We start from the raw sequence: 23803 nt of genomic DNA, 5'->3' as shown, positions 1-23803 counted from the left end.
CACATAAAGATACTAAAAAAAGAAATAATACAGGGTACCACCTATTATTCTGAAAACAAGTAAATAAAAGGAGAGATGCAATCATTTGTGAATTATTTTTCTAGTTTTCAGGGTAACCAAATAGCTGATAAGGGAAAAGTCTCCTTTACAGAAGAACTTCAGCCAATAATTGTAGAGGGAATGATAAATTAGAAGGAAGGAAGCAGCTTAGAAAAATGGAAGGAAGCAATGGTCAGTTAAAACTCTTACATGAATGGAAGACTTTATAAAGGAAGAATCCAGCTGATAATACCTGAACTTGACATCACAAAAAGAGAGACAACCAGACATTATGTGTACCCTGACGCAACATGAGGTATTCTACGCACCTATGTATGAAGTATTCTTGTCACGAAAGTGAACATGATCTTGGTGATGCCTCTACATCAGAACTGTCCAACACAAATTTCTGCAGTGATGGAAATGTTTTTGTGTGCTATCCAATACTATATCTAATACCATAGCCATTAGCCAATAGCCACTTGGCTATTAAGCACTTAACCTGTGAGACTGAGAAATTGACTTTTAAATTTTAGTTAATTTTAATTGCAGTAAGTCCCATACAAACAAGTTCCCTTCTGAGAGCATGTTTGTAAGTCCAATTTGTTTGTAAGCCCAACAATGTTAGCCTAGGTACCCAACTAACACAATCGGCTATATAGTACTGTACTGTACTAGGTTTATAATACTTTTCACACAAATGATACATTAAGAAAACACAAAACACAAAGAAAGCATTTTTTTTTTTTTTTTTTATAAATTTATTTATTCATTTATTTATTTTTGGCTGTGTTGGGTCTTCGTTTCTGTGCGAGGGCTTTCTCTAGTTGTGGCAAGCGGGGGCCACTCTTCATCGCGGTGCGCGGGCCTCTCACTGTCGCGGCCTCTCTTGCTGCGGAGCACAGGCTCCAGACGCGCAGAGCTCAGTATTTGTAGCTCACAGGCCCAGCTGCTCCGTGGCACGTGGGATCTTCCCAGACCAGGGTTTGAACCCGTGTCCCCTGCCTTGGCAGGCAGACTCCCAACCACTGCGCCACCAGGGAAGCCCAAAGAAAGCATTTTTAATCTTACAGTACAGTACCTTGAAAAGTACAGTAGTCGAGTACAACAGCTGGCGCTTCTTAGCTGTACCAGCTACATCACCACCTCTGCTTTTACGCTTGTTTCTGGACATCCTGGGCTCGAAATAAAGATACTGTACTACTGTACTCTATACAGTAAAGTACACAAAAGCACAACCACTTGTAGAGGATGCACACACATGACAATGTACGTGAAACACGTGAACTAACGTGATTGGACATGCGAACACAGTTCGCATCTTTGAAAGTTTGCAACTTGAAGGTTCATATGTAGGGGACTTACTGAAATTTAAATTGAAGTAGCCACATGTAGTTAGTGGCAACCACACTTGACAGAGCAGCTGTAGGTCTACTAATTTATAGAAAGGATAGGGGATAAAGGGACATGTTAAATAACACATCTCAGTGTATAACGTGTAGACCTTGTTTGGATCCTTATTCAAACAAACCAAACATAAGAGACAACTGGGGAAATCTGAACTGGATAATTCATAATATTAGGAATTATTTAAAATTTTTACTTGTATCAATGATATTATGTTTAAGCTTTAAAAAATTGTTCTCTCTCCAAGATTTATACTTTAATATATAAGATGAAAATGTATATGTCTGCGATTTTCTTTAAAGAATCCATCAGAGGGACTCCCCTGGTGGCACAGTGGTTAAGAATCCGTCTGCCAATGCAGGGGGCATGGGTTTGAGCCCTGGTCCGGGAAGATCCCACAAGCCACGGAGCAACTAAGGCCGTGTGCCACAACTACTGAGCCTGCGCTCTAGAGCCCGCGAGCCACAACTACTGAAGCCCTAGAGCCCGTGCTCTGCAACAAGCGAAGCCACTGCAATGAGAAGCCCGCACACTGCAATGAAGAGTAGCCCCTGCTCGCTGCAACTAGGGAAGGCCCACGCGCAGTAACAAAGACCCAACGCAGCCAAAAATATAAATAAATAAATAAGTAAATTTATTAAAAAAAAAAAAAAGAATCCCGCGGAGGTGGAGGGGGAAGGGTGGTGGGAGGGTATACGTGAAACAAGATTAGCTATATGTTGATAACTGTTGGGTATACATGAAACAAGATTAGCTATATGTTGATAACTGTTGAAGCTTGGTGATGGGTATATGGTGTTCATCATCATATTCTTTCTATTTCTGTGCATGTTTGAAAATTTCCATCGCAGAATGTGTTAACAAATGAAGAGATAAATAAAACCTAGAATTAAAAGAATAGTATATATTTTATCCTATGGAACATTATACAACTCCTAAAAAGAATTCAATGGGCCTCTATATATTATACCATGGAAAGAAGGCTAAACCACATGAGATGAAGGGAAGTTGCATAACAATTACTATGGTCTGAATGTTTGTATCCCCTACCCCAAATTCATGTTGAAATCTTAAGCCCCAATAGTAATAATATTATTATTATTTTATATTATATATTATATATATATAATATGTATATTATATATATATATTATATTATTATATTATATTATATTAGGTGGAGCCCTTGTGAATGGGATTAGTGCTTCCATGAGATTCTGCAGAGCTCCCCCTAGCCCTTTCCAGCGATGTGAGGATACAGTAAGAGGTTTGCAACCTGGAAGAGAGTCTTCACCTGACCATTCTGGCACTCTGATCTTGGACTACCAGCCTCCAGAACTGTGAGAAATAAATTTCTGTTGTGTATAAGCTGCTCAGTCTTTTTTGATAGCAGTCTGAATGGACTAAGACAGCAATATAGAAAGTATGATCCTATTTATATAAACAGTAAAAAGATGCATTTATATGTACATATATTTGTAAGTAAATACCTGCCCTTTAACGTAGAAGTCCATTTCTTAGGACATATTTACAAAATTATTTTTAGACTTCCAAAAGGATATATGTACAGATACTTAACTGTAGTGGTCTGCTTGGGCTATCATAACGAAATACCACAGACTGGGTGGCTTAAACAACCAAAATTTCTCACAGTTTTGGAGGCTGGGAAGTCCAAGATGAAAGTGCCAGTGGATTCGACTCCTGGTGAGGGCTTTCTTCTGGCTTGCAGACGGCCTCCTTCTCACTATGTCTTCACACAGTGGAGAGAGAGAAAGCTCTGGTGTCTCTTCCTCTTCTTATAAGGGCACTCACTAGCTTATAGATTAAGGCCCATCCTTGTGACCTCATTTAACCTTTATCACCTTTTCCATGTTCTATCTCCAAACAGTCACACTGAAGATTAGGTTTTCAACTATGATTTTGGAGGGAACACAAATATTCAGTCCATAACATTTACGAAAGCATTATTTCTTATAGCAAAATTATGGAGACAAGTTTTGTGTCCATCTATGGAGAAATGGATAGTTAAATTATAACATATCCATATTATGACTAGTTTGGACAAATGTCCAAAATATATTTTTGAGTATAAAAAGTAAGTTGAACAATATATGAATCACACACATTAAAAAAATACCAAGAAAACCCCCTAACTATATAATCCATCCCCCACCCCACCCCATTATATATAGTCTGGAAGTATAGTCATTCAACTACTAACAGTGATTAACCTTAGGGAATAGGAATGGGGATATGAAAAGAGGGGCATTTAACTTTTTCACTTGTAAAAGCCTAAATACTTCTCATTTATTTAAAAGATAATGGGCATTCATTACATTTGTAAATCTGAAAAATGCAAAAAGTGGTTGTTTTTTAAACCACTTGATTCCATGAGATATCTAAGCGCCTGAAATATTAAAACAGCAAACGCATTTATATAACATGAGCTATGCCTCTCAGATGATTCCGGCTCTGTGCAGAGCTGCATTGAATAATCATGGTCCAGAATCCAGAAACATATTACAAAGTAGTCCCAACTTTTACTTGCATGGGCTCAAAGAACATTAGCCCCTTCTCCACTATCCTGTAGCTCCTCTCTTGAGACTTTCTCATTCTAAACTTCTAAATCCTCCTCAGCCACAGTCCTGTCCTCTTTTTTTTTAATCAGCCTTCCTCAGTTCCTTTAAATAGATATCCTTGCAAGACTCAATTTTTTCTCTAGCAATTGGTCACACTCTGCGTTTTAAAAGATCCAAGAACCAGGCTGGTGAAGACTTTTCTTCAATTGGGGGAAGGGAAAAGGTGAGGAACAGCTTAGTCTATTCACATATTGCAAGCATTGATTTCTCCAAATTTAGAACTGTCATTCTGTTAACTAATAATTGGGTCATGTGTATTATGGTTTATCTCAGGTAGATTGTATTCGGGTAGGGAATTACTGTCACTATTTTTATTCCTTACAGTACTTCTTTAATTTATTGTTTGGTCCATTGATGTAAGAAAGATACCTAGGGGAATCCTCGGCACCAGGGCCCCGGGGCTGCGGTTGGGGGAGGGATGGTCCTCAGTTTGTCAAAGTGTAGCTTAAGTTGCTCATTTCCAGGCTCACTTCCAAATAGTCTAATTAAGGTTTATGCATTTCTTACAAGTCATATGCCTTCTTTACAGGTCAGAACATTCTTAGAAATCCTGAGGATTCAGAACTGCACTGCCTCAGACACTGGACCCTCATATAATCCTCCGAGCTCTTTTAGTTGGATGTTAGTATTCGACTTCGAACTAGAGAACCCTGTCTATAATCACTTCATCTGTTTGGGCACCTTCCTAGCGGCCCGCTTCCTTGTCTGCAAAGCGGGGATAGTCGTGTGTGCCTCACAGGACGTTATGTGGGGACATGTTGTGGATATATAGCCCTTTCAAAACCTTCTGTCTGGAGAAATCACCCAGGCTTGGTTCCTGCCCTGCTCATGTGGAAGAGGCCGACTTAGTCCCCTTTTGCCCCCAAATGACATAATGAGGAAGGATTTCAACTTCGAAGATGTTTGCTCAGAAACGACAGAGCGATAAAAACAGAGTTGAATAAGTCTGGCCAGCAGCTACATCTTTTCTCTCCAACAGATAATACTGCGTACGGTCCACTGTCTCTGGCACCTCAAGCTTTAACTTTGGGGAAACAATGAATTCTGCGCCCAGGCCTTCAGGCGAGTCAAAAAACCCGAAGTGGTTATGCTTGTTTGGAGGCCTGCGAGGCACGAGGAGACGGAGAAAGGTGAATCGAGCTGCTGTCTGACTCACAACCGCCTCGCCCTCCATACCTAACACAGCTAACTGTTACCGTCGCCATTTTGCAGGGTGGGCTGCGCAGTTTTCTCTAGCAAGGCCCGCGCGCCTGAGCCGGAGAGGACGTGGAAGGCTAGAAGGCGGGGAACGCGCGCTACCGGGGCGAAGCACGCGTGCGCACAGGCGGCGGCTGCGGCGGAGGGGTGGGGCCGGGGTACGAGTGCGCGTGCTCGGTGGGAGCCCGCGAAGTACCTGGAGGAGGTGGGGGGCGAGGTAGAAAGGAGTGAGGTTGAAGAGCGCTTGCGCAGGAGAGCGACCGTGCGGGGAGGGGGGCTCCGGAGCACCGGCGCGGAGACGGGACTTAAGGAGCTCTCGCGAGATCTCCAGGTTGCTATATATGTGCGCAGGGAGCCCGCGTCCTTTCCCTGGTCTGATTCCGTCCTGCGTGACTGTTCCTTGGAACGGTAGTCTTTTATCTCCGTCCACTTTCTCTCCCACCGAAGTGCGTGCCACCAACCCATGGAAGATTCGATGGACATGGACATGAGCCCCCTGAGGCCCCAGAACTATCTTTTCGGTAACTGCTGGGGGGTTGGAGCGAGGCCGAGCAGGGCCTGCAGGCTTTGGTGGGGGGGCGGGATCCCACTGAGGCCTGGGTTAGCGAGGAAAGCTAAGCAGGCTGGAGGCCTGAGGGAGTGGGAAGCGAGCAGATGGGGTCCTGCCGCCTACAGGATGGGGACCCAGGAGGGGCGAGCCGGAAGCACGGAGGGGGGTGGGAAGGAGGGGCGGCCTGAAGGCTGGGGCGTCAGCGGTCCGAGGCCCAGGGCCTGAGGAACCGACCGGCTGAGGGTTCGGCGTTACGCGGGGCCCATGGTGGAGCTCCGGGCACAATTATTTTCTGGGGTTTTGTGAGTTGGTAGGCTTCTCATTCCGGGCGGGTGCCTGAGGCTGAGCTCCGCGTTGGTGGTGTAGGAGGTTTTGTGGGTTCGTGGTGTGAGGAGGCTTGGGCCTCCTTTCTGGACGAGAGGAACAGTTGAGCATGGCGTTGTCCTCAGGCCTCAGGGTCAGGAGCTCTCGACCGAGCTTCGGCCCCGGTGCCTCGGCTGGTTGCTGGGGGCAAGGGAGGTGCGGCCCGGCCCGGCGTGAGGAGGCCGCGACCGCTGGGGAGCACGTGGTTGCCACGTGGTTGGGGGAAGGAGGGGGGGTGTGGGCGCTGCATCCGGGGCTCACTGGTGTCTTGTCACCCCCGAGCCTGGGGTCCTGGGGCTTGATTGAGGCTGGTGGGCCGGAAACGTTAGGTGAAGTGGTTGGTAGCTCCAGGACTCTTGGAGGTCTTTTGTTCGGTGCTTAACATCTATGCTGGTAGTTCTCATTTAGAGAATCCTCTGTTTCACCGCGTCCACCTCGCAGAGGAGGTACTGCCGCTCAGAGAACCGAAGTGGCTTAACGAAGGTTGCACTTGTAGGAAGAGACTACATCTAACCCCCATGACCCTTGCCTCCAGAGCTGATGCATTACAAATGATTTGGGGTGGGGGGTGGCTAGGGAGGGAGACTGGCGGAGGCAGCCTTCTGTTAAACTTGTAATTCTATGCCAGGGTTTTGTGATTTCCCCCTCGAGCACACCAAGTACCATACTAAGGGGCCTGCGTTGGTTTCTCAGTCTCACTAAACTGAATTGTTGAAGCCTTTGTGTCAGGCTTTCACTTAAAGTAAGTGCAAATCCTGCCCCAAATTAATTTTGTTCCCTTATATACTGTGCTGAGATTTGTTAACTGAGCAATAACAGTTAAGCATCTGTTCCAGTAACTTAGGTGGCAACTAAATGGGACTATTTAAATTAAATAAAGGTTAATTCTGATGGTATTTAAGACAATTTGCTTTTTCATGAATGGTAGTAGTAACACGCACTATGCATTAAGGCTTTTATTTCTAGCATTTTGAAAAGCTGGCGTTTCTGATCAGTTTACATCAAAATTTATATCAGAATTTTTGTGTTAACTCTTGCTCTTGGAAGTATCCCTAGGATATTTCTATTGTCTTAAACATAATTTCTGAACAGAATTTAATGTACATCATTTCTGTTACTTCGAAGATGGAATGTTGACCCCTGTAATGAGTTTTAGTTCTTTTACATTTGTAGTTTTTCTGTTGTAAATGCAAGCTGTTGATGTAGGTGTTTGTGTAACCATTGTCATTTCTAAATTTGGCACCTGGCAGTTTTGGTAGGTAATTCAACTTTAAAATAGTGGGATTTTATCAACATTGTATGTTAGGGTTGGTTTCAGTTCTAGGTTTGCTAAATTTTTGATTTTGTTTCTACATGAGAATAGTAGTGTAGTTGAGCATAAAATAATGTAGTGGGAAGTGGAATTTATAAAGCTCTGTATGGATGTTATTTGTTGTTTATATTCTGTGTTCAAGAAATCCTGGAAGAGGTACTTCTGCCTTGCCTTTTGGTAGCTAGAATAGTAAAAATTAGTTCACAAGTTAACTTTTTGGTTACCCACACTGAATTTTTAGTGTTATTTTTCTCCTTGTTATAGTTGAATTTTTTCTTCATTTACAGGTTGTGAACTAAAGGCCGACAAAGATTATCACTTTAAGGTGGATAATGATGAAAATGAGCACCAGTTATCTTTAAGAACGGTACTTAAACTTTTCAAAATAAACTACTTAACATTTCTTGATTTCTGTCTCTTAGTTCCTATTCGTGTGAATTAATACTTATTTTACAGCAATATTTTTCTTTCCTTATTTATGTTCTTCGCTTCTACAGTTGTATTAAAATGCCCTTTAGGGTAGTGATAAATATCAATCTTATTTGTTCTCCACAGACACTAGCCTATAGCCTACTACTTCTAGGTGGCCAGTGAAAGGTGGTTTGTACTTAGGCGTGGGTGATGACATAAACATCTTTGTCATCAGATGCATTTTTATGTAATTGTTAAGACTTACCAAATATGAGAAATTGTCAAAGTCACATAAAACTTGAAAACAACATTGTGCTCAAGTCAGTTTCCCGTCAGTGGTAATAATGAAAGGTTTATAATTGTTCTGATTTTTTGAAACAGCTGGTTGGGGGGATTGTAAAATGGTGGAAGCTTAAGTTGAAGTGCTGTTCTTCTATTCACAGGTCAGTTTAGGGGCTGGCGCAAAGGATGAATTGCACATTGTCGAAGCAGAGGCGATGAATTATGAAGGCAGTCCAATTAAAGTAACACTGGCAACTTTGAAAATGTCTGTGCAGCCAACGGTAAGGGCACATTTACACTTTGGATTTTATGTCAAATTCTAATTCTGTTGCCTTAAGGTGAGTGTCATTTAGGTTACAAGGAGATTGGGGAATTTGGTTTGGTTTTTTCCTAGTAGTCACAGCTGCATATTCTGTCACTGGTGTTGACTGATCACCGTGGTGGTAGCTGCTTGTTTATCAGAGGTGGAAAAAACAGGTTCACTGATTTGTTCATTTGGCTTATGGGTTTGCTCGTTCAGAAACATTTTTAAGTTATGAACAGATTTTATACCTAACGTGTAACCTTTTTTTTCCCCACAATATTTAGTGATTTATAATTTCTTCTTTTTAGGTTTCCCTTGGGGGCTTTGAAATAACACCACCTGTGGTCTTACGGTTGAAGTGTGGTTCAGGGCCTGTGCATATTAGCGGACAGCACTTAGTAGGTATGTTATTTTTATGTTATGATGCTTATTTTTAATGCAGTTACTTTGTTCCCAATTTGGACTTTATAAAGTATGCTTAGTTCTGTAATACGGCTGTCTGTAATAGGTTCAAGTGGGAATCTAGGGGCTTCCCTGGTGGCGCAGTGGTTGAGAGTGCGCCTGCCGATGCAGGAGACACGGGTTCATGCCCCGGTCCGGGAAGATCCCATGTGCCGCGGAGCGGCTGGGCCCGTGAGCCATGGCCGTTGAGCCTGCGCATCCGGAGCCTGTGCTCCGCAATGGGAGAGGCCACAACAGTGAGAGGCCCGCGTACCACAAAAAAAAAAAAAAGGGAATCTAGTAATTTATAACTAGAAAAGCCTGGTGTTTTGCATGTAAAACCTAGTAATGAGTATTAGTTCACCAAATTCCTTTTTAAAAATTTTGTTCTTTTTTTTTACTGTTTTTATAATAGAATCTGAGTTTTAAAATACTCATTACTGTGTCTTATCAGTGCCCTTTTTTCTGAGTTCTTGCTGTTGATTGAGTTTTAATAGTGGCTAATAAAGAATTTTATTTTAGCTGTGGAGGAAGATGCAGAGTCAGAAGATGAAGAGGAGGAGGATGTGAAGCTCCTAAGTGTATCTGGAAAGCGTTCTGCCCCTGGAAGTGGTAGCAAGGTTCCACAGGTACAGATGCAATTTACTATACATAATTTATTCTGGCCTTTAGTTTGGTAGTTTGGATTGGTACTTACTTACGAGTGTGTGTCCAATTATTTTTTTAAGAAAAAAGTAAAACTTGCTGCTGATGAAGATGAAGATGATGATGATGACGACGACGATGATGATGAAGAGTAAGTAGTATGCCCTTAGAAACCTGACATTGTTGTATGGGGGGGTTATGAAAACGATTTACCAAAATCATGATTAGTGGTTGTCAGTTTGTGTTAAATGAGCTGAGTTAAAGGATGGCGTATGCAGCACTTCCCAGATGTATTTGACTAGGTGCCTTTTTTCTGAGGAAGGTTTAGTGGACACATTACTGTATGCTATGTCTGGTGTATTTTACGCTGAACAGTTTATAATAAATGGGTTGGGCATAAAGGGAATCTGAATAGTTCCAGCTGTATTTATTTTGTAAGTTGTCACTTGAGGATTTTTTTTCCCCACAAAGGATTTTGGCATATGGTTGTCCTGGTCCTTATGAGAAAATTAGATTCTAAAAGAGAATAGGATTTTGCTGGAGAATTTAAAATTTGGTTGTAAACAAGATTTGATACGTTTGTTAAACTAGGTCAGACTATGGTAAAGTTACAAACACGCTATGGAATAAAATGCTCCTCATAATTAGTCTTTCCTATATGCAGCCATATCAGAAATTTATTAATATTGAATTTTTAATTGCTTGTCAACTTTGTTCTTGAGTTCTCAGGTTGGTCCAATATATATTTACTGAAAACAATTGAAATGGAATCTAAGACTCTGAGAGAACATGCACTAATTTGATGATCAGATCTGCAAAGTAGGTTTTCAGTGACCTCAACTAGCCAAACTGGTAGCCCTTTAAAAAGGCCTTTGAGCATGACAGTGGAAGCAGAAAATAGGAAAGAGTTGAATGCTTAAAAAATTCAGGGGGCTTCCCTGGTGGCACAGTGGTTGGGAGTCCACCTGCCAATGCAGGGGACACGGGTTCGTGCCCCGGTCTGGGAGGATCCCACATGCCGCGGAGTGGCTGGGCCCGTGAGCCATGGCCGCTGAGCCTGTGCGTCTGGAGCCTATGCTCCACAAAGGGAGAGGCCACAACAGTGAGAGGCCCGCATACCACACACATACACAAAAAATTCAAAATTACCTGCATGTTAAACTTACAAACAAACTCAATATAGTTGGTGTTTGTTACTACTTGACTATGCCTGAGCTTTGGAAGATTTCCTGTCTTTAAAATGGGGATAATTCCTGATGTAACTACAGTGTAAATAGTTTACGTTCTTGTCTTCTATGTCTCCTCTAAGCTGTCTTTTAAGTTAGGTGGTGAGGGAGGAATGAAAAGTGTAGATGGTGACAAGGTCCAAATCGGTAAGTTTTCATAAAAGGGAAAAAAGGGTAGTCAGATACATGTATAAGTAGAGGCAGTTAATGGATCCCTTGAGGATAAGAAGTCTTAGAAGATTCCATTGGTTAGGGGGCAATGAAAATGTTAAGAGGAGCCCCAAGGTTTGTTAGTTAAAAGTAGTTGTTATGTAGAAATTGTAAGCCATAATCCAAGAAGGCTTGGAACCCACAAAATAAAAGGCAGATCAGTTGGGTCTGTTCTGGGGATGGAAGGGGTATGGTATGGGGTTGGTTGACTGCTGTTGATGTAAGCAAGAAAAGCTGAAGACCATGTAGTACATTAAAAGTTAGTATGACCAACACAACATTGTTAATCAACTATACTCCAATATAAAATAAAAAGTTAGTATGGCTTACAGATATATCTTGGGTGGATTATTCTGGGTGGCCAGGGAGCTATAAGGGGTGACTTAGGACAGTTTTTAGGGGGCCCTGAAAATGTTAGGCGTTCAAGCATGGCTGGCATGGGGCCCCCGTGGGGCCAGAGTGGCCATTCCCCAATTGGCTCACGGTTATGGCTGGGTCCTGGGGCAGCATGGGCTGTGCTTCCTTACAAGTTCAGTGTTGTTTCCACAGGGGCCAGATCAGGTGAGGGGGTGGTGGAGAGTGTTCCTTGTTTTTCATTGAGGTGGCAATGGGATTTGCCTAGGTGCCACCCAGGAAAATATCTGTTACTTAAAAAATAAAACAAAGGGTGATTCTCCATAAACACCCTTTTCCCCTATTTTATTAGGGAATATCCTAATAAAACTGTTTACAGTAGTGGTTTTATAGAAACCATTGTCATCTTTTTTTTAGTGTGGGGTAGCCCATGCAGGTATTGGGTGCTAGGGCCAAAATTGACAAATTACTGTTAAAAATTACTTAAAAGATGTTATATGCCTTTAAATGTATACTACATGGTATTTTATCCAGTTAACTTAGCAGATTTTTTACCCCTGTATTGGAAAGAAGTGTTTCTTTGGTTGCACATGGGTGAAGTTACTCCTGTTTTTATTTAGACTATGTAGTGTGGCAGAGAAACCATTTTGGCCAGTATATAATGTTTGGTTTGTGAAGTAATTACAATTTAAACCAATTCCACCATTTGCGGATTCGTACTTATTCGTGGACTTCTCCAGTGATTGGATTTTTTCCCCCCCAGTTCCTCCATTTACCGTGTACAATTTGGTGCTTTATAGTGTATATGCACAGTTGTGCAGCCAATTTCAGAACATTTCATCACCTCAGAAAGAAACTATGCCATAACCCCTCATCTTCCCCCAGCTCTCGTCAACCACTAATGTACTTTGTAGTTTATAGATTTGCCTGTTTTGGAAATTTCATATAAATGGTATCATACAATCTGTGCTTTTTTGTGGCTGGTTTGTTTAACTTATCACAATGGTTTTTTTTTTTTTTGCGGTATTCGGGCCTCTCACTGTTGTGGCTTGTCCCGTTGCAGAGCACAGGCTCCGGATGCGCAGGCTCGGTGGCCATGGCTCACGGGCCCAGCCGCTCCGTGGCATGTGGGATCTTCCCGGACCAGGGCACGAACCCGTGTCCCCTGCATCGGCAGGCGGACTCTCAACCACTGTGCCACCAGGGAAGCCCTATCACAGTGTTTTTAAGATTCATCCTTGTAGCATGTAGCAGTACTTGTACTCGTTTTGTATTATTGAACTGTAAGAACTTTATATATTTTGGAAACAAATCCCTTATCAGGTAGAATTTACAAATATTTTCTCCCATTCCATGGGTTGTCTTTATACTCTGTTGGTGGTCCTTTACAGAAAAACTTAAATTTCATAAAGTTTGGTTTATTTCTTTCATTGTTTTCGGTGTCAAACCTAAGAAACCATTGCCAAATCTTCAAAAAGTTTTATAGTTTCAGCTCTTACCTTTTATCCGTTTTGAATTGATTTTTGTATCTATTGTGAGGTAGGTGGCAGTTTTATTTTTTTTTGATTGTGGATATCCAGTAGTCCCAGCACCATTTGTGAAAGACTTTTCCCCATTGAGTGGTCTTTGCCCCCTTTTTGAAAATAGTTACCATAAATGTATATTTACTTTTGGACTCTTCAGTTCCATGTCTATCCTTCCGCCGGTGAAACATTATTCTGATTTCTGTTGCTTTGTACTTTTTATAGATTTTTAGTTTGTAATTACTTAATGTGAATGCTTCATCTTTGTTCTTTTTCAAGATTGATTTTGGCTACTTTGGGTTCCTAGAGTTTCAGTGTGAGTTTTAGGATCAGTTTCTATGGAGATACCAGCCAGGATTCTTTTAGGGGTTGTGTTAAATCTGTAGATTAATTTGGAGAGTTGCCACCTTAATATTTACTGGTCCATGAATTTGGAATGTTTCTATTTATTTTAATTTCTTTAAATAACTCCATTTTCATTTTCAAAAATTTATTTTCAGTTGTAAAAAAATAACACCATATTTCCCATCTTAACTGTTTTTTAAGTGTACAGTTCAGTAGTGTTAATCATAATCACATTGTTGTGTAACGTCTCAAGCTCATCTAGTTACACTGAAAACCATAACCGTTGAACAAAAAGTCCCCATTTCCACCTCTCCCCTGCCAGCCACCAATCTACTTTTAGTTTCTATAAAGACTGATTCCTTTAGATACCTCATATAAGTGGAATCATACAGTATTTGTCTTTTTGTGACTGTTTTTTCACTTAGCATAATGTCCTTAAGGTTCATCCATGTGCTACATTTGAGGATTTCCCTAAGACTGCATATTCCCTGATATATATACGTATATGACATTTTCCCTACAATTTGTTTATGAACATTGGGGTTGCTGCTTTTTTGGGGGTGGGCGGGTTGCCTCACACCGTGCTGCATGCGGGATCTCTTAGTTTCCCAACCAGGGATTGAACCTGTGCCCCACTGCAGTGGAAGTGCGGAGTCCTGACCACTGGACTGCCAGGGAATTCCCTGGGTTGCTTCTACCACTTGGTAATTGTGAATAATGTTGCAGTGAAAATGAATTTGTGTTCAAGGTTGTGCTCTCAGTTCTTTTGTCAACCCACAAAAGTTTGAAAGCTCTTCATGCTTTGAATGACTAAACTTGTAGGTTCATCCACTTTCTGGATAAGCTTTCTAGATATGTTGAGTGCATTGAGTCAGTAATAAGGACTTATTTCATTTGTAGTGATGATGATGATGACTTTGATGATGAGGAAGCTGAAGAAAAAGCTCCAGTAAAGAAAGTAAGTAAGATACAGTAGTATAAGATTATCAGAAATAGCTAATAACAAAATGATGGGAATTTTTGCCATTGGCTTGTTTTGTGGTTATTGAAAATTGTCTTAGGAGAAGATGATCTCATACTTCAAATTTTTCTTGAGTAGGGCTATCCTGGAAACTTTTCTAATAGTGGGGAATTAACCTATTTTCTTTATATAGCCTTCTGTCTGTTTGTTAACCCTTTTGTAACCTTTTGTCGAAATGATTGTTTCTCTTAGCCTGACTGCTGCTTTTGCCATGGTTTGGGGCAGTTTTATTTGTACTAATATGTCTGTTATGTAGGGAGGGGCATTGACTAAGATTAATTTCTAATTGCAGTCTGTACGAGATACTCCAGCCAAAAATGCACAAAAATCAAACCAGAATGGAAAAGACTCAAAACCATCAACACCAAGATCAAAAGTAAGTGGTAACATACAAATACAAGCTCCATCTTCTGTGGAAGAATCTACTTTTAAAAATTTGTAGGTCTTTGGAGAACGCCTGTAGCTGGTGTCGAAGAGCTAAGATGTGATTATTTTATTGGTAATCACTGTCATATAGTTAGACAGTTGACCCTTGAACAACATAGGTTTAAACTGCCTGGGTCCATTTATCACGGTTTTTTTTTTTTTTTGTAAATGCTACAGTACTGCATATCCACGTTTGGTTGAATCTGGATGCAGAGGAACCACAGATGTGGAGGGCCGACAAGTTATACACAGATTTTTGGCCACGCGGAGGGCTGGCGTCACCTGTTGACATTCAAGGGTCAACTGTATATTGCCGTGGCTTTCTAATGGGGGAGAAAGCCGACAGAAAGATTTTTATTGTGGTACAAACAGTTGTGTCATATAAGGGTTCTTGCTTGTTGAAAGGTATGTTTATCGCATAGTGCAGTTTCTCCGTGCTGGCCTCATGTTGGGAGATTATCATTTAAATGCTATGGAATGGGCCCCAGGCATCAAGCTGCGTTAACTTTGTTGCTTCATTCTTGGGGACCTTCTGGTTTCTTTTTTTTTTTTTTTTTTTTTTTGGTATGCGGGCCTCTCACTGCCGTGGCCTCTCCCGTTGTGGAGCACAGGCTCCGGACGTGCAGGCCCAGCGGCCATGGCTCACGGGCCCAACCGCTCCGCAGCATGTGGGATCTTCCCGGACCGGGGCACGAACCCATGTCCCCTGCATCGGCAGGCGGACTCCCAACCACTGCGCCGCCAGGGAAGCCCTGGTTTCTTTTTTTGATAATATACCTTAAGTGTAGAACTGACCTTGTGTTGAAAATAAATGCAGGCTCAAACTATTTCCTATTCCTTTCTTAAGCAATAATTTAAAAATAATTGTTGAGACACGAATTCATTTAACTCAATTCTGGTGTGTACTTGTTTTTACAAAGGACTGTAAGAATTTTGTTGAGAAAATCCAGGCGGGGTGGGTCTTAAGAGTTCTTATGATGTTAAAATTCGCCTTTTTTCCCAGGGTCAAGAATCCTTCAAAAAACAGGAAAAAACTCCTAAAACACCGAAAGGACCTAGCTCTGTAGAAGACATTAAAGCAAAAATGCAAGCAAGTATAGAAAAAGTGAGTAAAATTGTCTTCCTTAAAGGAACTAAATTGGTAGTTTTACCTTTCTGGGGTTTGGAACAGGACTCTTCCTCATTTTTTATAGTTAATATACCTGCCCTTGTGTGAAATTACCTCAAAAATGAATTACTAGTTACTTACATTAATTTATAGTCTCTGTTGATTTTTTTTGCATATTTGAAGTGACATATGCTTTATTTTCCATTATAAAAGGAATACAAGTAAGTTGATTGTAAGATATATTCTTACCTTAGATGTTAAAATGAGAGCATTTCCCTTCACCTGTTCTGGTCATGAGATGCCACAGTACCAGCAGAGGGCGTTTGAGTCTTCTAAAATTGCAAACAGCTGGAAAAGTAGTCTTTGGCCGCGTGGTGTTGTAGTTTTTTAAAAAATTACTCGTGTTTGACTGTAGTCAGAAACATTCTCCAACAAATTGAGTCATTTCTATTTGCCATTTGCACCAAGATGTCACCAGGCAATACGTGTGATAATATCTTGAATTTTTGAGTGACTAATGTGTTTACATTTAGTCTCCTTTTGTCTTAGTGGAAATGTGTGAGAAGAGGATTAGCTTTTGTCCTACTTGCCTTGCTTGATTTGGGGTGGGGGGGATGCACTTAGTAAACTTCAGTAAACTCTGGAGTATGGAGTAATTGGTTTTTTTTGTTTTGTTTTGTTTTGCGGTACGGGGGCCTCTCACTGTTGTGGCGTCTCCCTTTGCGGAGCACAGGCTCCAGACGCGCAGGCTCAGCGGCCATGGCTCACGGGCCCAGCCGCTCCGCGGCATGTGGGATCCTCCCGGACCGGGGCACGAACCCGTGTGCCCTGCATCGGCAGGCAGACTCTCAACCACTGCGCCACCGGGGAAGCCCCCGGAGTAATTGGTTTTAATGCCTTGAAACACACTTGAGAGAAACTTTAAAATTCTGTGGATATTCTCAGACCCCAATTATTGAGAATAAATGTGGGATGGTGAGGAAAAGTTACTGACTCCCTTTCCCTTTGTTTTTTCTGTGCTCTCTAGGTTCTACATGGCTTCATAGATTTCCTTTCATTGTGCAGTTGAGTCAGTTGGAAAACTAACATTTTAGAACCAGAATGTATTTCTTGATTTTGCTTTAGTACTACTGTAAACCTTTTAGCCTCTCTGGTATCGCTGCTTTATTTTTATCCCTTGCGTACCGTTCTAAAATGACATTTTAGATACCCCTCCCCCTAATTTTAATATGGTCCTATCTCCTTGGTTTAATTGCAGGCGCATTGAACAATCCTGGGCACTACTGGTAAATTAAGCCCAAAGATGGGGAGAGAGGAAAAGGAGAGACAAATATAGTCCAAACTGAATATCATCAACAATCCAGACTGAAGTCTTCTATTTTAACTCAATCCCCTTTCCTGATTTGCCACCCACCCATGCCCAGCCCTTCCAGGCTGGAAGCAATCTCTTGATCTCCTAAAACACTTTCTTTTGACTGCTGTGATTCAGTGAACCTTATACTTTGCTTTCTATTACTTGTGCATTTGCCTCACCTCTTTGACCATATTTTAATCACCTTTGTATCTCCCTAGCTGCTCAATAAATATTTGAATCAAATAAGAATGTATGTGACAATAATTTAAAAGTGTAAATTATAGTGAGGTTTATTTTCTAGGTGATGAGGCAGTTAAGTATCTTACACCATACCTGAAGCCTTCTTGATCTTTTTAAAATGCACAGAAGATCCAGGTTACAAGGAAAATCAAAATTTAGTTATCAAAATAGGAAACAAAAGTGAAAAATTAGTGCGTTAAGATAATTCCAGAGCAGAGATAAATATAAACATTTCAAGATTTTGGAAAATATTTGGTGACATATACTTTGAAAATAATTTGGTGTTACTACTATTGTGCTTTCTTCCCTGTGTCCATCATTGAGAGGAATGGCGAAGTTTAGAGTTTAGTGAAATGTATTTGGTCCTGGGTGGTAGAGGACGGTGATAAAGCCGACCTGTTAGATAAATACAGTAGGCAGTCAAGTTGATGGTTGAGTTCCTGAAGAATCACAAGCATAGCTTATACTTTGTGTTTTTAGAGTGGCTGGGTGGGGGCAGGGAATTTGAAACTTGGACAAACCTTATTCAGTATGAGAGTACTTGTGGAAGACCTAGGGCCTAATATGTTATACAAACATGTCTTTCTAGGCCTAAAAAAGGATTTATTCAGTATTAAAATGAAGGAGTTGAAGAGACAAGGAATGAATCACAATGATCCATATAATAAACAGCACTCAAATCTTTGAGGAATTTCATAACAATCTCCCTCAAAAACAATGTTTCTATACTTACCCTTAATAATGCTTTTGTCTCAATAGGGTGGTTCCCTTCCCAAAGTGGAAGCCAAATTCATCAATTATGTGAAGAATTGTTTCCGGATGACTGACCAGGAGGTAACTGAACTTTGTTGGAGACATGATCAAATCCAAAATTTTTATTGTGACTTATGGCTATTTGTTTAGTCTCTTTAGGTGTTGGCTTCTTTTAAAATGTTCCTAACCACAGACAATACTTCAGATTAAATACATGGAAACTCTTAAGAATTTAGTTGGCAGAGACTGAGAAGATAACTTTTTTAGTACATTTTTCCCAGCTTTTATATAGTTGGTAAATTACCTCTTGGTTACTGAACTCAGTTTTGCTTTTGGTACTATGTTGGCTAAGGAAATGAGCTGTGGTTTTCCTTGCTGCTCCATTTGGCTACTTGGGTCAGTCTGTTCTTTGCTTTCTTGTGAGTTGGCAGAGATGATTTTCTCCATAGATGTTATGGGAAGCGCATTTTGCTGAAATCAACCTAAGTGTAAAATCAGTTGAGTTAGATTTTGTATTTCTTAATGTGAAGAAGGTATTTTGTCAATAGAAGAAAATTTTTATTTTCTAAATAAATAACATATTTATTCTAAAAATAAATTTATTTTTACTGTCTTATTTATAGTTGATGACTCGCAGATTGTAAAGGAAAATGTAAAAGCAGTTACATAGGGTTGCTAGGCATCATGTACATACAGGACATATTCTGTGCTTAATGGTTTTTGTCAGCGCTCCCTAAGTCTCCTGTATTCAGCTTTCTTCAATAAATTAAATTTGTTATTTAGAGATCTTTTTCTACCACAATATTTAGTACTTAAATCACTTAAAATGGCAGCACTATTTTTCTCAGTTTGAAACCCTTTCAGTGGTTTAATACTCTTTACTTGTTTATTGTGAGTTCAGCCTTCCTTGTTGTGGTCACGAGCTGACCAGTTTGAATCTTTTCGATTCTTTTCGTTGCTATTCTGTTTTTGTGTATATTTGAATCCCAAAAAAGCCAGTGTAAATTATGTGAATTTTCTGCGGACATTTAGTAAACATAAAGGTCCTTTTAAAACTATGCAGTGTGTAATTGTCAATTCAGTATTGAAAATGGTAGAAAGTGAGATATATAAACCATCATCTATAACAGGTAAGCATAAGAGATATATAATTTTTTCAGCTAATACTAAAGGAAGTGGTAAAATAAAATTTTTGATTAAGAAAAATAAAGGTGAAGATGAAGTAACTAAAGTTGCAAGGGCCTTCCAAACAGCATAACGTCAGTCTTGCAGCTGAAAATGACTGAATTCACTGCTATCAGAAATATTTTCTGACTTAAAAACTGAAAGCTGTTTTCAAGTGCCAGGATGAAATTTCTGCAATAATAAAAAATATATCTCAGTTTGCTATTATGAAATTATCAAAAACACTGACTATGTCACAGTTTTATGGCAAAGCTGCAGATGTAAGTAATCACAATGTGTAAAATATCTTCCTATTACTTGTGTAGTTTATCTTCTGCAAAAGAGTTGTTTATGAGCATTTGGCTAATAAAATCCAGATGGAACCTGAGAAATAATAGCAAATTTTTGCAGAAACTCTTGAATTTAAAGAGTTAATGAAAAAAACTGTACTGCCTTTTGTGGAAAGATTACAGATAAAAATCTTGCTGAATGTTTATATAAAGGTACAAGCAGTATTTACTCAAAGTTGAAGCAAAACATGATGTATTTGAAGGTGTTTTCTGTCCCATTCAATATTCTATATAATACGTAAGTGAAGTAGCATCTGGCTTCGTAAGTGAAGTAGCATCTGGCTTTTTTTTTTTACATTAGAGTGTCATGAAAATGTTCTTCAGTATTTGTATTCAACGTAATGATTAGCGAATGACTGATATTTGTTGACATGGTATTCAGTTTTCTTGCATTTGAAATCCAATGGCTGTGTTTAAAAACAGTATTTAAGAAAATCCTATTTATTTGAAACACTGAAGAAAAGGCCCCCAAAGTTCTTTTAAATAATCCATTGAGTGAAACCTGCTTATTTAAATGTCTCTTCAGCAGTAGGACCACGTAAATTAAAAGAAGAGCAGAGTCATTGAAGTTCTCCATTGCTTTAAAAGAACTTGTTGAATCCTTTGAACAGTTGACAAAAACATCAAGACTTTTTTTTTAAGAGGCATTATTCATGAATAGGAAAAGAAACACCAACTTGAAGTAGATGATTAATACTGCACTTACATGATTGTCATTTGAAATGTTTTTTATCACTTGAAGATTTTGGCTCTTTTACATGGATGTTACTAAATACCAGCATGAGAACAAGTAGAATGAATTATATGTTGAAGAGGGATGTAGAAATTGATGAGGGATCTCTTCTTTTTGGTCATTGGACAGTATTTTTTTATTTTAATTTTTATTTATTTTTTATTATTATTTTTTTTGTGGTACGCGGGCCTCTCACTGCTGTGGTCTCTCCGGTTGCGGAGCACAGGCTCCGGACATGCAGGCTCAGTGGCCATGGCTCATGGGCCCAGCCGCTCTGCAGCATGTGGGATCTTCCTGGACCGGGGCACGAACCCGTGTCCCCTGCGTCCGCAGGTGACTCTCAGCCACTGTGCCACCAGGGAAGACCTGGATAATATTTTAAATCATTAGACTTGAAGAATGGAAAAGCAAGTTAGTCATGGAAGATGGTGTTCTGTGTTTCAGCAAACCAGAACAGCTTGTCTGAGTAGCTAATATGGCAGAACATGTTAAATATACATAGTGTCTCATAATGCTAATGCTAGTTTGTGTTCTCATTAATGAAATAATTTGGATGTGACCACTGTATAAACTTAAAATGTAAACAAAATATAAGACTGTAATTAAGGAATTTTATTATGCAAAATAAGGAACTATTGAGATCCCACATCATCAGGGAAATATAACTAGAGGTAAAAAAAGATGTAACTTTGGTATGTTTATATAGTTTATTTCAGATAAGTGTACTTAATTTTATGTGTGCTGTGTACAGGTGCATGTTTTTCTCTAAATCTGGCAGCCCGAAAGCAGATAACATGGAGGCAACATTGGCCTAACTGGTCTTTGTTTCCTTAACTAAATATCTAAATTGTTAAATGCATATTAGTATAAAAGTGACTTTGCGTACAAAAATCACATGATTTTATGTCTGAATCGAAGTATTTGAAATTAAATTATGCCTAAGTATAAATTTCTTTGAAATCAGTTCTTAATTATCTAGAGTGAACCTTTTTGGTGGTAGAATGAAAAATAGATATGTTGAATTGTACAGAGACGTGGTTTAATTTATTGGTGTGTATTAAGTGTTGTGGTTTTTTAACCACATTTCTTTTCTCTTTTTTTTTTTTTCCAGGCTATTCAAGATCTCTGGCAGTGGAGGAAGTCTCTTTAAGAAAATAGTTTAAACAGTTTGTTAAAATTTTCCGTCTTATTTCATTTCTGTAACAGTTGGTATCTGGCTGTCCTTTTTATAATGCAGAGTGAGAACTTTCCCTACCGTGTCTGATAAATGTTGTCCAGGTTCCATTGCCAAGAATGTGTTGTCCAAAATGCCTGTTTAGTTTTTAAAGATGGAACTCCACCCTTTGCTTGGTTTTAAGTATGTATGGAATGTTATGATAGGACATAGTAGTAGTGGTGGTCAGACAAATGGAAATGGTGGGGAGACAAAAATATACATGTGAAATAAACTCAGTATTTTAATACAGTAGCACTGTTTCTCTTTCTGTTATCCTCTTTGTACTTTGTCAAAGAAATACATGTATGTAGTAAAAGTGTCAAATAGTATTCCAAAATCTCTAAAATAGTGTCCTGCCCTACCCCTCCAAATAGTTCTGCTTCTCAGAGTTAACCAATCTATTTTTCATCAAGAGGGCTTGGTGCTTTTACCTTACCACCTCTTGATAATAGTTAATTATAATCAGATGTTCATCAGACCTTCTTATCCACCTATCCTAGCCTTTTCACTCCCAAAGAAAATCTGGCATGTTAAATAGCCTGCAGCAGCCTTTCTCAACCTGGGTTCTTTATCTGAACCAGAACACAAAATTATTTCTGTGACTATTTTCTTAATTTATCCAAAATAGTACATATTTGAGATCCATAGGGGAAGTTAATTTATTGCATGTGGTGGTTATGTGAGGACATTCAGGGACTAAACCTTGGGACCCCTTCATCTGTTAGACCAAGATTCAATTGCATGATGGTCAGGGCTAGATTCCTGTTCTGCTTGTTTTGCTGTGGTATATCCTCCAGTAGTTTCCCAATAGATGGGGGAAGTATTCTGATTTTTTTTTGCATACCTGAAAACATCTTGATTTTTTTTTTTTTTTTAACATCTTGATTTTTGACATCAAATTATATGCTGCCTTGTAAGCCAAATCTTTTTCTCTGAATTTTAGGTGTGAGCTGCCTTTTTTGGCCTAGTCTATTCCATTTTTGTATATTCTTTGTATATGACCAGTTTTTCTGAGAGCTAATTAAGATTGCTTTATTGCTGGTGTTCTGGAATTTTATGTGTCTTGTAGACTTGTTCTTGGGCCCTGGGTGGACTGTGGGTCTGTTCTCCAGAGATGCAGTTCTCTGGTCTGGGCCTTTTACTTGGGAGATTTCACCCTTCTACTTAACTCCCATCCATTCTTAGGCCTTCTGTTTGATTCTCTTGGATGTTTTTCCTCATTCCTTTTTGTTTAAACTTTAAGAGAGAGACTTTATTTTCTGTCTTCAAATTTGTGTTGCTTTTATTTTTTTTAACTTACAAATGCTCTTCCAAGTGCTCATTCTTGGGATGTAGTATGTAGAGTCTGAAGAAACTTTTTCTCATTCCATGCATTGTTTACTTGTTTCCCTCCCACACCAGCCTGTTTATTTTATCTTTTATATTGATTAGGAGGGTGGTACTTGTTGACTGGGCTCTAGTTTCAGATATTTTGATGGGGGTCTGCAGATTTTAAGCCTTTCTGTTTCTGGGGTGGTTTTCCAGAGTAAACTAGTTTTGGAGGGTGGGGGAAAATACTGGTGCAGTACTGTCTAGTCTAATCTCAAGTTTCCAGGTGTTGGGTTCTTCTACTCATTTACATTGTGGTTTTCTTCATTGATTATTCAGTTTCTTTTCTCCAGGCCATGTCTGTCCTTGTAGCTTATCTCTTTATGTCTTTATTTTAATGGAGGCACAGTAGGAGATGGTAAATATTCAGTGTTCTTTGTTTTTATGTACTTCAGATATAGAAGATCATCTACTTTAAATTGATAGAACAATCCGAAATCACTTGACCATCCTATACATTAATTTGAAAAGTTATTGGTGTTCAAATAATGCAAGTACAATAAAGTTGAGTCATTCCTTTCCTAGATAGTGTTTTTTATTATACTATGTGATGTAGGAGTGTGGTAATTATTAGTATTAGTCCCTTAACATGTTCAGAAGTAGAAATATACTTGCTGCATAATACTGTCTTAAACAGTAAGTCTGAAATTTTTAATATTTGAGTTGCTTTGTATAGAAGTTAAACCTTAACTTTGGTTTACCTGGTGGGCACTTTTATGTGGCAGGAAACCCAAAAGGACTTCTCACCATTCTGAGGGAAAGCAATCGGCCTTACTGGTTGTCCTGTTCCCAGCTCATTAAATAGAGCTAATCAGATCCAGA

At 39.7% G+C, this 23803-nt stretch overlaps 1 protein-coding gene across 2 annotated transcripts; it reads left to right on the top strand.

The window, feature by feature from the left end:
* The first annotated feature begins 5448 nt into the window (after nt 1-5448).
* NPM1 (nucleophosmin 1) lies at nt 5449-21865 on the top strand. 2 transcript variants are annotated; one of them, XM_032627484.1, is made up of 11 exons: nt 5449-5803; nt 7795-7874; nt 8362-8481; nt 8813-8906; nt 9468-9574; nt 9674-9741; nt 14149-14206; nt 14562-14645; nt 15699-15800; nt 18157-18231; nt 21509-21865. In XM_032627484.1, exons 1-11 carry the CDS (start codon nt 5746-5748, stop codon nt 21545-21547), a joined length of 885 nt encoding a protein of 294 aa, XP_032483375.1. In that variant the 5' UTR covers nt 5449-5745; the 3' UTR covers nt 21548-21865. The 2 variants fall into 2 exon arrangements, with proteins under 2 accessions (XP_032483375.1, XP_032483376.1); XM_032627485.1 differs by having other exon boundaries at nt 5569-5803; nt 17062-21865.
* Nucleotides 21866-23803: the final 1938 nt, after the last annotated feature.

The sequence above is a fragment of the Phocoena sinus genome, chromosome 3 (assembly GCF_008692025.1).
Source record: "Phocoena sinus isolate mPhoSin1 chromosome 3, mPhoSin1.pri, whole genome shotgun sequence".
In the NCBI taxonomy this organism is placed as follows: domain Eukaryota; kingdom Metazoa; phylum Chordata; class Mammalia; order Artiodactyla; family Phocoenidae; genus Phocoena; species Phocoena sinus.
Note: the sequence above shows the minus strand (reverse complement) of the source record. Positions and strands in the feature narration are given on the sequence as shown.

Coding starts and splice junctions, on each gene's coding strand:
- NPM1 (XM_032627484.1), top strand. CDS start 5,746: ATGGAAGATTCGATGGACATGGACATGAGCCCCCTGAGGCCCCAGAAC. Junction 5,804..7,794: donor GCCCCAGAACTATCTTTTCG/GTAACTGCTGGG, acceptor CTTCATTTACAG/GTTGTGAACTAAAGGCCGAC. Junction 14,207..14,561: donor AAAAAGCTCCAGTAAAGAAA/GTAAGTAAGATA, acceptor TTCTAATTGCAG/TCTGTACGAGATACTCCAGC.